The sequence below is a fragment of the Pelobates fuscus genome, chromosome 5 (assembly GCF_036172605.1).
Source record: "Pelobates fuscus isolate aPelFus1 chromosome 5, aPelFus1.pri, whole genome shotgun sequence".
Classification (NCBI taxonomy): Eukaryota; Metazoa; Chordata; class Amphibia; order Anura; family Pelobatidae; genus Pelobates; species Pelobates fuscus.
The window spans coordinates 86,193,456-86,211,779 of NC_086321.1; the positions used below are offsets into that span (position 1 = coordinate 86,193,456).

Genomic DNA, 18,324 nt, shown 5'->3' on the forward strand with positions numbered 1-18,324 from the left:
TGCAAAACATCTGCAGTGCCGAAGGTTTAACCATTAAAAATCTAATTGTAACAAATAGCAACTCAAAATTCTAAATGTATTCATAAGTGGCGATTTGAAAACATGTCTTAGCTATTTTGCCTACATTTTGCAATTTGGTTTCTCACAGGGCTTATTCACCAAGGGTGTGAATTGTTGGGAATTTAAGGTGATTTAAAAGTGGATTTGAATATATAGAGCAAAATAGTTAAACTAAAAACATAGCTGACGCTGAATTTTTAATTTCAGTTATTGTTGCCTAAATTTTGAAATTCAGTTTGCATTTGGTTTAAAAGTTCCAACAATTTACACTTGGCGATTAACCATTGTAGGTTCTTGGAGAATAATGGAATGTCAACTGTCATGACAACTTTAATATTGCTGCAAACAATCCTGAAGGGAAGACAAATCAAGGTGTGCAAACTGTGTTGTAATCTCATGTGTAAATGTGATGTGTAGTGTATTTGTCAGTTGCACAACACTGCACTCAGGACATACTTGAAAACGAGAGAAATCTCAGTGTGTCTTTCCTGGTAAGATATTTTATAATAAATAAATAGTGCAGCGCTGCAGAATATGTTGGTGCTTAACAAACAAAAGACGATGATACTGGACCCTCCTCTTCAGAAACAGACACAATTGTCATTCTGTTCCTCCTTCAGCCCTTGGGCTGACTCAGATGGTTTAGAGTTACAGCCTCTCTGCTCCTCCCAACTAACATTCCTGGGACTTGCAAAAACCTCCCAGCAAAATATCCAAAATGGAGACTCTCCCACCATACCCCTTAAAGTGCTCTTCCCCAAAAGCAAAAGTATTCATTGTATTCTTCTCTATGGTTTTCTGTACAGCAATTCTATGTCTTCTTCAGTTAAAGTTTGTGAAGCCAAAGACAAAAGATTTTTATTCTTTTGAAATTAAAGATTCCAGGGGGAGGACAGTTCCTTTGAGTAAATACAGAGGCAAGGTAAGTTATTCTAGTGTCTGCATGTCACTGCTGTATCTTTTTTAACCTGGCTTGTAAGTAATGTTAGAATTCGTTACATTTCGATTGCAAGCTCTGTGGTCCAGATGTGTTAATCATGTGTTTCACACAGTGATGTAAATGAATCCGTGTGTGTTTATAGTACATGTTTCTAATATATGAACTAATATCTACTTTATATGGTTGCCAATTGCCGTATAATTTGTAATGTATTTGATTTATTATTCCTCAAGTTATAATTGCGTTGGTAATCCGTCATTGCTGCCAAGACCTCTATAATCGTTGTTTGGAGTTCTATACACAACTCGAACATTCTGGGTTTTAACCCGTGAGTAGTTATTTAAGAGATGTTTCGAAACTTTGTTTGTAATTAACCCTTTGAGTGCCAGCATGGCATGTATTCCTACAAACACCACTGAGGAAGACACCCTAAGTCTTATATGGCAATGTCATCTTTAACTCCTTGATTGCCAGAGAGTGTCTTATTTCAACATAATTTGGGCCTTGGTGGATTTACGGTGTAAAAAACAACAGAAGGAGAATACAGATAAAATATGTTGTTTTAAATGAGAGGAGAAAAGGAATACAGTGGGGGGTTTTTTTGCATTTAAATCTGTTTCCACTCTTGTCCCTGCAGGCATCTCTGGTTGTAAACGTGGCTAGCTCCTGCAAGTACACAGATGCAAACTACAAAGAGCTGCAGGAACTGCACAGAGAGTTTGGACCATTCCACTTCAGTGTCCTAGCTTTCCCATGCAATCAGTTTGGAGAGTCAGAACCAGAAGAGAACCAGGAAATAGAAATGTTCGCCAAAGGGAACTATGGAGTAACTTTCCCGATTTTTAGCAAAATTAAAATTCTAGGTACCGAGGCAGAACCTGCGTTTAAATTCCTTGTGGGTAAGTGACTTACTACACTGCTCTACACCAGAAAATACTCCATATCACTACTTGTATGTCAAGTCTAGATCAGTGGTTTTTTAAACTGTTTAGTTTAGTTTTGTTTTGTTTTGTTTGGGGGGGAGGGGGAGTGGTTAGGCCCCTTCAGCCTCCCTACCCTAGATAAATGTTCCAGCACTTCACTAAATTTTTGGTTGGACTAAATTGTTGAGGCACAATGTGACTTTACCCACAGAATTTATTTATTTTAAATTGTACAACAAGTATTAGAAAAAAAAAAAGTTGTATCTAATGTGTCACAAATGTATATTTTTTTTATAGTGCAGGCATTACAGACATGATTCACAATGTTCAAGATAGAAGTGTAGAAGTGAGTTAGGTGCCAACATTCTCAATTTTTTTTTTAATTTTTTTTTTTACTTCTGGGAACACCAAAAGCAATTCCTCCCCAAAAAGTGTGTTATCTCATTAAAATAGTTTAAACTGCACAAGGCCAAAGCAGGGCATTTCTCCCTGTGCTAAGGTACTATTGCCATACTTTGCCCCTGGATACACTGCTTACAAATACAATGAATCCCCAATGCTACACAAGCTCCTATTCTGAAAGGCTGTAAATTGGCTGCAGAAGTGGTTTAAGTTAAAAATTAACAACAAGGGAAGACTCTGTCAATTTATAAGGCGGCTGTCATTTCACTTAGAAACATAGAATGTGACGGCAGAATAGAACCATTCGGCCCATCTAGTCTGCCCAATTTTCTAAATACTTTTATTAGTCCCTGGCCTTAGCTTATAGTTAGGATAGCCTTATGCATATCCCACGCATGCTTAAACTCCTTCACTGTGTTCACCTCTACCACTTCAGCTGGAAGGCTATTCCATGCATCCACTACCCTCTCAGTAAAGTAATACTTCCTGATATTATTTTTAAACCTTTGCCCCTCTAATTTGAGACTATGTCCTCTTGTTGTGGTAGTTTTTCTTCTTTTTACCAAGTGTGGGGTGATTCTTGGGTTTATAACATTTATGGGCATTGAATGCCTCCAATGTTTATAAGCTTTCCATCAGTGTATTATGTTGCTTACTCATTGAACAAAAAATGTAAACGAAGCAGCAAACCAACTTGCAAACTTCAGACTGCCAGATTAGTTAGAATTTTTCTGTTTGCTATTTGAGACTAGTAGTCAGACGTCTATCTTCCCACCACAATTCTAGCCTAGTGAATAGATCCCTGTGTCCACATTGAAATAATAAGCAGCCTACAAATTAGTCAGTCGGCTTGCTAATTCAGCTGCAAGACAATACTTCCTATCGAGTTATTACAAAATGATAAATCTACTTTTTATGTTACAATCTACTAAAAGCTGTAATATTGCATCAGTAGTCACTAATATGTAGTCAACAAAGATCTTAAACATATATAACCAAAATAAATAAGGTGCACTGTGCCTTTAACATGTATTTTAAAGGCGCAGCACACCTCGTTTATTTTGTTTATATATATTTAATATCTTTGTTGACTACATATTAGCGGCACCCAATGCAATATTACAGTTTTCACCAAGAGGTGTGTTGTGCAAATTATTAATTTGTACACACAATAGAAATTGCATTTACAACTTCAGCACATGTATGAGAAAAGAAAGAAAAAACAGACATAGTATAAAACCTTTTATCCACAATAAAATATGGATAAGAAGGGAAAACGATCACTCACAAACATCGAGCAGATAAAGTTCTGCTCTATACATTGAAGCCTCACTAAAAAGTACTCCAAAGCTGCTTCCAGAGTGTGTTAATGAGGTATATAAATGGACTATACTACACTATGCGCAGTCGAAGGACACTATAGTCTCGAGGAGACGCACGCGGCGATGGAAAAAGGTGACTAAAATCACTTAATTTAACAGCGGACAAGGGGAGGCCGGCAACCTAAATGGCTATTTAGATCTCTAGTTTCAGGAATGCATGTTTGTATTCCTGACGCTATGGCATTCCTTCAAGTTGAACAAACTTTTATTACAACAGCTCATAGCATTAACCAATATAAATCATGGATAAGCGGAAAATGTAATGGACCAAACATATAAGCTCAGAGCTAAAGCTTCCATATTTTATTGTTGCTAAAAAGGTTTTGTACAATGTCTGTTTCTATCATTTCTCATATGAAGTGGATTTTATTTTCAAGTGTTGTACGTGCAATTTCTATTGTGTGTACATATTAATCATTTGCACAACACACCTTGTGGGAAGAGTGCATTTTAAAGGCACAGTGCTTATTATCAATTTAGGCTTTAGTGGGAGTGTTCTTTTGCAGTCTTGACACTTTTAGGGTTGCTGCTATTTTTCATTATAATATTTTGACTTATTTACATATAATAAGCGCTATCTATTCACTTTATTGTGCACTTTATTAAATACATATTTATATTTGTTTTCAGAATCAGCAAAAAAAGAACCCAGGTGGAATTTTTGGAAATACCTTGTTAATACAAAAGGCCAAGTAGTTAAATATTGGAGACCCGAGGAACCAATTGAAGGCATCAGGCAAGAAGTAGCAGCTATAGTCCGAGAAATTATCATGAAGAAGAGAGAAGACCTTTGAAGTGACGTCATGTGAACAGAACTGTTATGGGCAGGGGTGCAAATTAGTTAAAAAAAAAAAAAAGATTCTATTTTTTACTTTTTTCTAAAAAAAAAAATCTTGCCCAACTCATTCAAATACCTGTCTTTTGTATTTTGTTGAAATTAGAGCAAACCTGTGAAAAGAGACCTGAGTGAGCAAATAGACCAAATTACAAAAAAATAAAAAAATAATAAGGGTACCACTAATATAATATATTACATAAACAAGTTTACAAATCCAAAAGGAATTTTCAATGACGAGCGTTTGGAAAGTTGCCGTCTACAGAGGATATTGCACAGTAACTCTGGCAAGAGAGAATGACATTAAAGAAGGTTCTTTTATATTTCAATTATAGCATAAAACAATTCTCAGATTCTTTACCAAACCCGGCTAAATGGTGTCATGATTAAAAAAAAAAAAAAAATGTTTTAATGTATGTTGTTTAATAGGTATTCGTTTGCTAATGATGGAACTATTTTGTCTTATGGCCCTACCTTCTGAAAGTTAGCTAAGGTTCCTTTTTAACTCAACCACCCACTGTGTGTGGAGTAGCTGATGGCTTAGGTCAGTTATCAAAGTTCTACATTATGAACAGCTGATTCTCATTTTGACACTGCAACCATGGCAAAAAATACCATCATTGTAATAAATTATGACTATACGTACACAGCAAAAACGTAAACAGGGAAATTGAATACAATAACACATAGACAGATGCATTTTTATCCTGAAATAAATAAAAAAATAAAAAAACTCTTCATTATCAATGTTAACTGGAAAGTTTAAAGATAATTAATATATTCGAATTACATTAAAAAAAAATAGTTACTAAGTTTCTGTAAGTCTAGTGTTGATATGCACTTTTTTCTGTAATCTTCCATTACGTGAAAGAGTTGCTATCAGCTTTTAGTTGTGTGTACCCTGCTGGACCTGCCTGTGTATATCGTACATTCTGCAGTGGTAGACATCAGTCATGGAAGCTAAGTGAGCATACACGGCTTATTGACACTGGTTAATGCCATATCCCAGAGCACCTAAATGTTGTCAGATGTAACTAAATTCAAAAAGAGAAAGCACTTTATTGTATGTAAACTGCACAGAATAACGCAGTGGATGGGTTTTTCTAATTACAGAGTTTAACCCCTTAAGGACACATGACATGTGTGACATGTCATGATTCCCTTTTATTCCAGAAGCTTGGTCCTTAAGGGGTTAAAAACACATAGAAATCTCCAAAATGGGCTACACTGTCTATAAATGTTTAGAATTGTCTTACACATCACCATAAGCACATTGCAGTATTTCTATATATAGTTCTTAAAGGGACACACTATAGTCACACAGACCACCTCATCTCAGTGAAGTGTTCTGGGTGCAGTGTCCCTGTCCCTTTTTTGAGAAAGTGAAAAGTTTACATTGCAGAGTTAAGTCCTTCTCTATGACAGCCACTAGAGGCGCATCCAATGCACTGACCTATTTAAGTTCTGTCACATGATTTGGAAGCCCAATAGGAAAGCAGTGATACAATGCTTTCCTTTGAGAAAGTTTGAATGCACATGCGGTACTCGCCGTGGATGACCATTAGGTCCCCAATGCTCCTCTGTGAGAACCATTGGAACCATTGTCTTCCAGAGCCTTGGACCTCTGGGACAGGAATGCTATAGCGTTAGGAATACAAATTTGTATACCTAACACTATAGTGTTCCTTTAACATCTACTTCTGAAAGCCCCATGGGGAATGTCTTACAAAACAATTAGAATTTTCAGGATGTGAGACACTTTATATGAATTTTGCCGATAATATTGATTTTAAAAAAGGAATAATATATATGTGAAAATAGTTGAGGCCACTAATGGCTATGATACCATATGCAACCATACACTGGGTGTTATAAATTTGGTGCACATAGCGCTGCCTAGGCTTCATGGGAACAAATCTCTACATTATTATTGCACACAAAGATCATGTTTTATGATACAATCACACTGCACATTTTGAAGGCTATTCACTGATGTACTCAGAAGCAAAACACAGGAGAAAAATCCGGAATAGTGACCTTCCTAACAGATACAGGAAAGTTAGGAAGTACATGGACCTCACTAACTTAACAATGTATTTACAATTATTCCATTGGGACAAATTATATGTCATGTTACCTATGATCACAATGTGATCTCTAAGGATATGCTATGTCAGTAAAGTACGCAATGATCCGATTGTTGTTACATAATGGACTATCATTAGCGCTTAAAAGATTTTTAAAAAAAACTAAAGGTGTTTAAAGTGTTTCTTCAAGCATATCTGTTTTATTTGTTCCAATGAACAGTTTCTACTCTTACATGAATTCAAAACTTAATGTGTCTCTCTAAGTGGGCAACAATGTAACAGTAGCCTTGTAAGAGAACATTAAAGGGTTACTGCAACCACCATGACCACTTCAGTGATTTCCACTTTTGTGCTAGGAGCTAGTTACATCCCTAACACGTGTGATGTTGACAGTCTGGAAAAATACATCAGTCCACAGTGCACGTTCAAGATTTTATTCCACAGCTGTTATCAACAGATTAGTATCTCACTTGAAATTCACTTTGAATTCCCAACAATTCTCCCATTAGTAAATATCCCTGTAGAGTGTCAGTCGTCTGGAGTTCAAAGTGAATTTAAAGTGAATTTCACATTTTAACCCAAAATAGTTGAATAGAGACCATCGCTGACTTGGAAATGTTCACAATTGGCTATCTTGTTCTCAAACTTGAAATACGCTTGTGAATTTGAGTGCGCTGGTTACTGTTCTGTAAGTTAGTAAGAATGTTTATGTGCTGTGCCGTATTTTGGATCAACTTTTATCATACTTTTTATATGGGTTTCCCTGCCATTCTGTTTGAGTATTGTTTGAGCATTATTGTTAATTCATTAATTTGTTTCCCAGTGTGTCTGCTATCATTTGGTATTATGCAATAAAAGGTACATTTAGGCTTTCTAGAGTCTACTTTTTTTTTTAATTATTAGAATAATCAAATTATTCCTTATAAGCTTACCTGTATGTTCATTAATATGGCATTACTAGGTACCAAATGATAGGAGGAAGAGTTACTAACAGGACCAGTTTTATATATATATATATATATATATATACACACACATAGCAAGTCACTTGCTCACATTCAGAACTGACCACACATACCAACCTAATAATGATCACACACACAAACACATATTCATGCTTACAGATATACTCTTACATGCTTACATGCTGACACTCTTTCATAAACTTACACTAACTTGTATACAGATACAAACACAGACATAAATTAACACATACACTGACATGCATGCATAGACACGCGCTAACATGCATACACAGACACAATAACATGCATACATAAACCAAAATATATATTTATATGTCACACTTCCCGATCGGCGATTCCCCTAATGCCTTTTCTGGGTTTTGCCGATCGCCCCACCTCCGCTTCTGGCATCAGACTGCCCTCCTATTTAGAGGAAGCCGCGACAATATTAAATTGCTCACTCAAATTGTTTCCTAGAGATTCAAGATTGCCATCTGAGCTCCCTGCTTACTGAAATTACCTGTGTACCGAACCTTTGATGTGACCTTATTTACCGGACTCCAAGCCATTATTCTTCTGCCTTCTCCCTCTAGAATTGTTCAAGGTAATAGATAAGCAGATAACCTTACTCCAATTCTGATTTAAAGGGACACTCCAGGCACCCAGACCACTTCTGCCCATTGGAGTGGTCTGGGTGCCAACTCCCACTACTCCTAACCCTGCAAGTGTAATTATTGCAGTTTTTTATAAACTGCAATAATTACCTTGCAGGGTTAACTCCACCTCTAGTGGCTGTCTATTAGACAGCCACTAGAGGTCACTTACTCCTTCATAGCACAGGAAACCTGTGCTAGAGCGTCGCTGGACGTCCTCACGCTGTGTGAGGACCTCCAGCGTCGCTCATTTCCCCATAGGAAAGCATTGAAATTATTTTTTAATGCTTTCCTATGGGGAGACGTAATGCACATGCGCGGCATTGACGCACATGCGCATTAGGTCTCTTTGGCCGGTGGCCGGGATCAGCCTAGCCCACCGGCCGACGCAATACAGAGGAGGAGCGGCGCGGAGGAGGAGACAGCGGCGAGGGACATTGCCGCTGCCTCAGGTAAGTGACTGAAGGGGTTTTCACCCCTTCAGTAACCGGGGATTGGGGGGTGGGAGGGAGAGGGACCCTCCAGTGCCAGGAAAATAGATAATTTTCCTGGCACTGGAGTTTCCCTTTAACTCCCCATACTCCTCTTGGATATTGTTATTGCTAGAAATAAAATACTTTATCCTTGAAGTATTCATTTGGGAATTCAGAATTCCTTAAGGTGCCAGTTCATATTCTGAAGTTGTTTAAAGTGACTGATAGTCTACTTAAAAAAAAATCTACAGTAACTTTCCATCTGCACAACTTATTTAATGGTACATTTCATCTCCTCAAAATATCACAAATGACTGTCCAACTTGCCAAACTACCTAAAGTGATTGTCTATTCTCTCAAGGTGGTTAAAGTGACTTTTCATCTATTTAAAGTTGTCAAAGTTACTGCTCAACCTCTCAAGGTGTTTAAAGTGACTGCTCATCTTAAGTTTTTAAAAGTTGCTGCTCAACTTCTCAATGAGTTTAAAGTGAACTTTCATTTACTCAAAATGTTTAAAGTGAAAGTTTGTCCTCTCAAGAACTCTTAGAGACAGTTGCTTCTATAAATTTCTTCAAAGTTTTATTCAATCTATTCAAAAAAATATTCTCTCTCTTATTATTGGAAATATCATCTTTAAGTGACAAATGAAAGAGTTGAATTTGCAGTTAGGTTCCAATTTCTTCATCGCTTCTAATTAGCATTACAATATATGCCAAGGTGCTATGAGTTTCGGAAAGGTTATCAAGCACAAAACTATTATGCAGTAATTAGCATTTTGAGTAATTGAATTAGATATTCTACCTGATTAGTTATGAAGCTCTGCACAAAGAGTATGTAGCCTTGAGTAACAGCTGTGAAATGTAGTCTACTAGTTAGCATTGTGTTTCACGAGATCAAAAATTTTAACTGACCATCTCAGTGTTCACGCAGACATAACGGTATCGGCATCAGGGTCCAAACAAAGATGGCCAATAGAACACAAAAGCAAGGAATCCTAACAAAAATGCTGTTAAATGAAAATAAAACATATATTCGCAAGAATTTATTGTGTTGGAAATTCTATATATCATATGTAAAATAGTTGATATTGTAACTGTCATTTTAAATCTAATTCTGTGTTCTATATAGAACACAAGACATTTTAAATCGTTTGGGTTCATTCATTCACTAAATTGAAAAAAGCATTTAGAATTCACACATGCAAATTCAGAAAAAGCATTAGTGAAAGAGTTTTTCCAGTTAAGCTATTTCATCCTAAAATGTTGTTGCCTTATTATCGAAGTTATTGGTATAGTGACTAAACATAGAAAACTTTTTTTAAAAGGGATGGAGGTGAGGGGGTTAAAACACAGTAAAATGTTGACATTGAATGGATTTATATTATGCCCAATATGGCAAGGATGAGAATCTAAGTGCAGTTGCCAAACCAAGCCAACTTGTGCAACATAAAACTGGCTTTATCAAAAGGTAGAAGCAGTCCTTAGATTGTTAATGCATTCAACTTACGTCAGCGGTTATTGTACCAAAAATGTTTGTTTTAATAAACCAATAAATTTGTTAAAGTTAGCAAATATTCTGTAACATCTGTTTAAGGTTTTCATTTTTAGATTACCATATACTGCATTGCTTCTCAAACAGGACAGTAATTCCCTCCGCCCCCCAACTTGTTGAACAGGACAGTTTTGCTATAATGCTTCAAGTCAGCACATTGCTACTTTTAACATGTGTCTACTGCATGGAGAGTCTTTTAACCAGTTATTTGCTGGGTTTCTCCACTGGGATGACACAGCAGCCCAACAAGGGGTCGTACACAAGCCACAACTTTTAGTATCACTGGATAAATTACTTTTATACATAAATTTAGAATTGCTTCAAATGATAAAAAATAGAATTAACTCAAAACAGTAATAATGGGAAAAAGATGTAATGTTTGTGTTTGTAGTGAAAGAAAAAGAATATTCCTATTTCTCATCAGCCAGATTAACTCTGTTGCTAGATATTGAAATACAATGTTCTATCATCCATACTGTGTTTTAAATATATCAGATATCTACTCACAATGTGAACAGAATTATTCACAAAGAAATTTGGAGTGCTTTAGGAGTATTGGGTTTGATGCACACGATCACTTATTAAAACAACTTCTGCTAAATTAAGTGCTTTTGGTGTATAGAATATGCCCCTGTAGACTTTCCGCTCTACTATTTAGGAGTTAAATCACTTTGTTCATGCAGTCCTAACAACACCTTCACTTGATGAGACTCATACTGCCTCCCTGCACAATTATGAAAAAATCAGCGTAATTCTTTTAGCTTCTCTTACTGCATAATATGTTTAATTTATCATTTCTTATCTTCTGTTCTGTTAATTGCCTGCTAGAGCAAATAACAGCCTCTTGTGTGTAATTAAAGTTCAATTAACCGAGCACAAGATGATAACTTCTAAAGTAAACCTACAGTGCTGTAAAAATGAAACTGTTTGAGTCACAGGCATGACGTGTGGCTAGGACTGTAAAAAAACAATGTAATTTAACTCATAAATGGCAGAGAATTCAGGATTGAGACTGCAGGGGCATGATCTATACACCGAAACTAAGCTAACATTCGTTTGGTGCTTAGAGTATACCTTAAAGATAAAAGGCAACAGAAGGGTTTTAACATATGACATAAAAACATTATTTCCTGTTAATGTTTGATCGAATACATAATTATGTTGCACAGGTGAACATGAGAAACATCGAAGTCACACATGCAAGCATACATACTAAACTGGTAATTGTCAGGTATAGATCATGCACAGGCACATTTAGGCCAAAATAGGCGAGGTGAAGAATTTATCCAAATTAGTTAAAGGACCACTATAGGCACCCAGACCACTTCAGCTTAATGAAGTGGTCTGGGTGCCAGGTCCAGCTAGGTTTAACCCTTTTTTTCTATAAACATAGCAGTTTCATAGAAACTGCTATGTTTATAATAGGGTTAATCCAGCCTCTAGTGGCTGTCTCATTGACAGCCGCTAGAGGCGCTTGCTTGCTTCTCACTGTGAAAATCATAGTGAGAAGACGCCAGTGTCCATAGGAAAGCATTGTGAATGTTTTCCTATGAGACTGGCTAAATGCGCGCACGGCTCAAACCATGAGGCCTAGATGATTGTATTTTTGTGATTGCATCCTTACTATATGGTAATGCAGAAGATAAATGTATTAAACAGTACAGATGTATTCTTTAAAGCTGCCCTTCTAGAGCATGCGCTATTACAAAGGTGCCAATATATATCATCACAACCTCCATCTAGTACACTGGGTGCAGGAGATGGTAGCAGAGGAGGGCAGTGATTCCTTGCCTCAACCTCACTCACACTAGACCACAAGTTACAGCATCCTAGGGACATGTTGAGGGTTTTACAAAATATTCACCAAGATCTCTGAGTTAATCATTTATTGGTTGTGAAAGACCTGCTGCAATTAAATATCACAGTATTGTGCCAGAAACATAATGTACTCTGCAAACCCCCCTCCCACCTCTACATCACCAGACGATATGCCATGTGATAATGTGGTAGTGTAGGTAGTTGCTGGTTTTGGTATAACAGCAAACTAACAATACACTGCCGAATCACCACACATACATGAAACTAACTTTATTCCGTGTTTCATGGGCTGCCTGCTAGATAAGCAATACATGCTCACAGACATAACACACAGGAAACACGGAATAAACAAACCCATTGTCTGCAGTGTACATTGACAAATAGCGACATACAGTGACCAACTAACACGAATGTGTGAAGAGTTGACCACTAACTTGGAAAATGGAGGCAAAAAGGCCAAGTTGCACAAAAAAAAACTTGGCTATTGCGGTCTATGTTTTACTAATTTTTTGTCAAGTCATCACAATTTCGTGAATTAAATGAACACCTACAGTATGTATTTTTGGACAGGACATGTATACTCTATAGTGCACAAAGTAAAGAAGACATAACATCACAATGAAAGATTCTTTCAATAAATGCTGAAAATTGATTATACATTACACTAGCTTGTTTTCTTCAGTAACAGATTTTGGGCATATTAAAAGGACACTCGACACACCAAAACCACTACATCATAATGTTGTAGTTTTGGTACATAGACCATGTCCCTTTTTTGTCTGGCAATGTAATATACTGCCATTCCAGAAAAACAATATTTCCATCCTGCCTTAAAAGTGCCAGTAGTGGTTTTCAAACACACAGCCACTATAGACACTTCTCAATAAGGACCTTTGATTTTCAAGGTTGTTTAAGTTTGGCATCAAGGAAATATTCTGCTGGAATAAAGATCAGTGATTTATTTTATTAACTTTTTTTTATTAACTTAAAAAGTTAAACTTAGAAAACAAGGTATAATGCAATATATATATATATATATATATATATATATATAGCCCCTTTCCAATGCGTTGTAAAGAAAAATTATGTATCAGATCACAGGAAAACATTTATAAATTATATATTAATTTATAGGTGCATTTGCTCTGTAGGTACCCTTTCGGCTTTACTTAGGTTAACAATCAATAAAGTTGAAGACACCTGTTGCTACAGATCAAAGTAAATACCTGTACCATTCATTTCAGAAGAAGGAAATTGGAGCACTCATATGAAGAAAGGGGGCAAGTGTATGTCAGCCGGTGTTTTCTACGGTAAATTTCCTTCCAGCTAACATTACACTGCCATCTCTCTACACACAAAATCAATGATGAGAGATCAAAATCCATTATTCCACTGGGTTGCGAAGACTTGTTCCTGGAGCAAGTGGCAGTATATCAGCGACTGCTGAACTTAATAACAAGCAGCCAGCTAAAAATACACTGCCTACCTGATACAGGTATCCAGCACTGGACTGGTCCTCAAAATGATATGTCTGCATGATTGGAACATTTAGATTCTAGATTTTGAAAGATCTAGAAATCATATGAACCAGTGATGATAAAAACGCAAACAGCAAACAATAAGCATTAATTTGTATACAGATACAAATACCACATGTAATTTGGATAAATTCTAAAGGTGAGCAGTTAACATACTGTTTTAATCCTCACATGTAGTAAAACAACTATCCACTAGATGGTGCTGATGCTATTTCAAAGAATTTGGAAATCACAATGTGGAGTGCATCTAGTAGCTGTCCAAGTTCAGAACACAACAGCCAACAAGCAATACACTGCCACACTGGCTGATCCCATTTTTCCACAAACCTGTGTACCTTTTAATTTTTTTAATTAAGTACATGTAAAAAAAAAATTAGAAAAACTCATCCCTACTTGTACTAGATGACAGGATCCTTCAGCCATATACATACACCTTCTTCGACCACCGATAGTTACCGTATTTTTCGCTCCATAAGACGCACTTTTTTTCCCCTCAAAAGTAGGGGAAATGTCTGTGCGTCTTATGGAGCGAATATGAAGCTTTACTTACCTGTCTTGTAGCGTGGGCTGGCTTCACAGCGTGCACCGCGGTACAGGAACTTCAATTTCAGGTTCCGGTTTCCGGCGGGACTGAAAGGAAGTGCGCACTCAGTGTGCACACTTCCTTTCAGTCCCGCTGGAAACCGGAACCTAAAATTGAAGTTCCAGTACCACGGTGCGCGCTGTAAGGCCAGCCCACGCTACAAGACAGGTAAGTATTATGGGACAAGGGGTGGGAGGGGGACAGTGTGGTAGAGGAGAGAACACTATAGGAGGGGGGGGAAGACTATGGGAAAGGGGGGAGAAGACTATGGGAGGGGGGAGAAGACTATGGGGGGAGAAGACTATGGGAGGGGGGGAGAAGACTATGGGAGGGGGGGAGAAGACTATGGGGGGGAGAAGACTATAGGGGGGAGAAGACTATGGGAGAGAGGAGAAGACTATGGGGGGGGGAGAACACTATGGGAGAGGGGGGGGAGAACACTATGGGAGGGGAGGGGGAGAATACTATGGGAGGGGAGGGGGGGAGAATACTATGGGAGGGGAGGGGGGGAGAATACTATGGGAGGGGAGGGGGAGAGTACTATGGGAGGGGAGGGGGAGAATACTATGGGAGAGGAGGGGGGGAGAATACTATGGGACAGTTTGTTCAGAATTTTTTTTCTGGGTTTCTTCCTCTAAAAACTAGGTGCGTCTTATGGTGTGGTGCGCCCTATGGAGCGAAAAATACGGTAATCTCTATGGTCTTTCTTGCTTCACTCCCTGCACCGACACAGGGAAGACCATAGAGACTGACTGTTGGTTTACAAACTGTGTCTGACCCAAGCTGTATTTATATGGCTGAAGGATCCTGTCAGGTAGCAAAGGTGGAGAATGAGGAGTTACACTTGTTTTTTTTTACATATATTTTGTTTTTAAAAAGATCTATTTCCTTTTAGAGCTTTATGAAAGGATTATTAGATTAAAACATAGTTTTGAAGTGAATGTTGTCCTTTAAGTAAACAATATAATTAAAAAAGCATATCTAAACCACTAAAACATAAGTATACATCTGCTGCCAGTAAAGAAATTGTGGAACAATCAACTGGGAAATTCACAAAGTTCTATTGTGGTTATTCGATTTTTAATATAGATTTAAAACATAACTTCAGCTGGGCCCAATAATACAACTGTATTTTAAATGCATCCACTTTGCTGCAACAGATTTAGCCATCCCTGGATTATTATTACTAGTGTTTATATAACGCCAACTTATTCCGCAGTGCTTTGAAAGATACATTTTCAGATAAAAACAAGTTCTCACCTTGGTGATTTTCTGCAAATTGAATTTTCTGGTCTTTCTAAAGTCTTTCCCAAGTGTCTTCATTATATTTTCCTAAAAAAAAAAATATATATATATGAAAACCAGGTCCTAGGAGAGTCACAGGTGTAACAAAAGTAGCGAGGAGTAATAAAAGTACTATTAAAGTAACTGTACACACTTCAGGTTTGATTATGAATCTCTCTATGCTCAGATAGTTTTATGGAAATCTGAGAAGTGCAGAGGGTCAGCCACCAATGGGATATATATTACAAACACATTATGGATTATCATGCAACACATATTACTTTTTACCATGCATACTCACACCTCTGATAGCCATGTATAGCACACTCACATCATTGATAGCCATGTATAAAACACTTACAACTGACAGCAATGCATAATACTCTTACTCACACTACTGACAGCCATGCGTAATATTCTTACTCACACTACTGACAGCCATGCGTAATATTCTTACTCACACCACTGACAGCCATGCATAATACTCTTACTCACACCACTGACAGCCATGCATAATACTCTTACTCACACCACTGACAGCCATGCGTAATATTCTTACTCACACCACTGACAGCCATGCATAATACTCTTACTCACACTACTGACAGCCATGCATAATACTCTTACTCACACCACTGACAGCCATGCATAATACTCTTACTCACACCACTGACAGCCATGCATAATACTCTTACTCACACTACTAACAGCAATGCATAATACACATTGTGTTAAGCCATGGCAAGCACTTACCCACATTACATCCTTGTCAGATCTCACTTTAAGACATGACAGTCTCTCTAATTTCCAGTCCATGCTTCCTATTCCGAGGCCCCTCAGCTGGCTCTCTGTCTCCCTAATCCATGTGATGCTCCCTTGGGTACTATTCTCCTATATAAAGACTGAGATGGGCGGCTGTTGCAGCGGGAATCACCTGTCCTTACTCCTGATTGGTGGAAGAGTTCGGCTCAAGGGAAGAGGAGGAAGTCCTTCCATGTTACGTCACTCCGGGGATTCCCTGCACGAGCCGCTGCTAGGCAACCGCTGCTCAGGATACCCGGGCATCTCACCGGCTGTTGCAGCGGGTAAAGCCTGATTGGATGGTTCTTGCGACGTCACCGCATTCCATCTTTAGAACTTTGCAAAAGTTTATATTTTTTTTCCTTAGCCGCGTGACGTCACTAATATACCTTACATTACATCTGAATAGATACATTATAACCTGCAAATAACCCATTCATTGCCGGAGATTTTGTTTATAAGTAAAATTAACGTATCTACCTAAGTTCTACAATTAACCCCTTTCGCAGCCTGTCTGATTGATATGTATACATTAATATGTCAAACTGCTTTTATTTAAAAACCCTACATCAGGATAGGGGCAATGTAACTGGCTGTGTACTGGTAGTGAAAGGGTTAATTGTCACCCTTGCTCGGTGGTGATGGTGCCCATAGCGCTTGTTGTCCCGCCATACTGACAGGCAAGAGGTCATGCGGTAATCAGCGGGTGAAACTGGCGTGCCCGGACCCATGGTTACCACGAGGTGCCATGGTGAAGACGGTTTTTACTGTTATGTGGCGGGGATAAACCGGTTTATTCAGCGCGAATCATTAGTGCGTTCCTGATAGTGTTATTAGTATCCCACACTTATTCTTATTCACAGAGGGCACACACAGAAGGGTGCTTATTAAAATTAACATAGAACCACATTTTGGTTTTCTTATGGCTAGAACGAAAGTGTTTTTAACATTATCTTTATTTTTAAACAAACGAAACATTTAGTTTTAATGTATCTTTTATATATAACCTTTTCAACTCAATACTGTATATTGACTGTGAGAAAATGCATTAATGGAATATGGCTACTAATTTCACAAATATCTTCATTATCTTGTATTATATTATTGTTGTAAAATTAATATTTTTAAGAGCGTATCAGTTATAACTCTATTCAAGCCATGTATGAGTTTATGCTATGTTCCACACAGTATAGGATACTTTTGATAATTCCAGGTCACACCTATCTTTGTGATAAGGAAAAGTGCCTTTTTCCACTTAAAGGAACACTTTAAGCACCAGAACCTTTATAGCCCAATGTATGAGTTATGGTGCCAGGAGTTCCTTGACACACTCACAGAGTAATTTATCAAACCAATTTTTAACTGTTTGATCAATTTTCTGGGTACTCAGGCACGTACTGTGCCAGTCTTCACGAGCAGGAGAATCCAGATTTCTTCATTGAGATGAGCAGGTCTGATACAGGCAGCACCACATTCATTCGCTGATTGCACTCTGCGGGATACTCTCTGCGCTCTGTGAGACGCAGGTAACTTGTCAAACTTTTAAAATGGCTTGTCAAACTATTCTGGGAGAGGAGGACCAGAACACTTGTCAAACTCCATTAAACTCCAGGAATAGTCTCTAGTGGATACCTGGAGTGTTCTTTTCAATGTCGCGCATTGGGGGAGATTTATCAAGGTAAAAATGTGTTATTCTGTGGAAGAGGACAAAATAAAGTGCAATCACCATGGAAACCAATAGAATGTCTCACAATGTTTAGCAGTTTGAACACAAAATAGCACATGGATTGCCTCAATAAATCTACCCTGAAGTAAAAGCAACATATTTTATGAGTGAATGAGTTTACCAGCATATTGTAAAATTCAAATGGATTTTCTATCCACAAATTGACAACAACATTGAAATAAAAATAAAGAATCTTAGTATTCATTTATGTTGATGATGAGTCTGCCAAGCTCTAAAAAGCTCATGGAAAACCAATATCAAAGGAAAAATAATTGGCCTCCAATATACAAAGATAGGTTCTAT

At 37.6% G+C, this 18,324-nt stretch overlaps 2 protein-coding genes across 2 annotated transcripts in view; one reads left to right on the top strand and one right to left on the bottom strand.

Moving 5' to 3' along the window:
• The window catches only part of CDC20B (cell division cycle 20B), a 39,957-nt gene extending 23,630 nt beyond the window's left edge, over nucleotides 1–16,327 (bottom strand). The window contains exons 1-2 of the mRNA XM_063456400.1: nucleotides 16,248–16,327; nucleotides 15,471–15,542 (exon numbers count right to left, since the gene is read on the bottom strand). Coding sequence (XP_063312470.1) covers nucleotides 15,471–15,542; nucleotides 16,248–16,310 — 135 coding nt within the window. The 5' untranslated portion in view covers nucleotides 16,311–16,327. The remainder of the gene's footprint in view (nucleotides 1–15,470; nucleotides 15,543–16,247) is intronic.
• GPX8 (glutathione peroxidase 8 (putative)) lies at nucleotides 592–4,907 on the top strand. The gene is made up of 3 exons (XM_063456896.1): nucleotides 592–982; nucleotides 1,638–1,899; nucleotides 4,338–4,907. The coding sequence occupies exons 1-3, from the start codon at nucleotides 779–781 to the stop codon at nucleotides 4,499–4,501; spliced, it is 630 nt and encodes a 209-aa protein (XP_063312966.1). The 5' UTR covers nucleotides 592–778; the 3' UTR covers nucleotides 4,502–4,907.
• Nucleotides 16,328–18,324: the final 1,997 nt, after the last annotated feature.

Excerpts from the sequence above, each read along its gene's own strand:
- GPX8 (XM_063456896.1), top strand. The coding sequence starts at position 779 with ATGGAGACTCTCCCACCATACCCCTTAAAGTGCTCTTCCCCAAAAGCA. Across the intron at positions 983-1,637 it reads TGAGTAAATACAGAGGCAAG|GCATCTCTGGTTGTAAACGT; the intron begins GTAAGTTATTCT and ends TTGTCCCTGCAG. Across the intron at positions 1,900-4,337 it reads TGCGTTTAAATTCCTTGTGG|AATCAGCAAAAAAAGAACCC; the intron begins GTAAGTGACTTA and ends ATTTGTTTTCAG.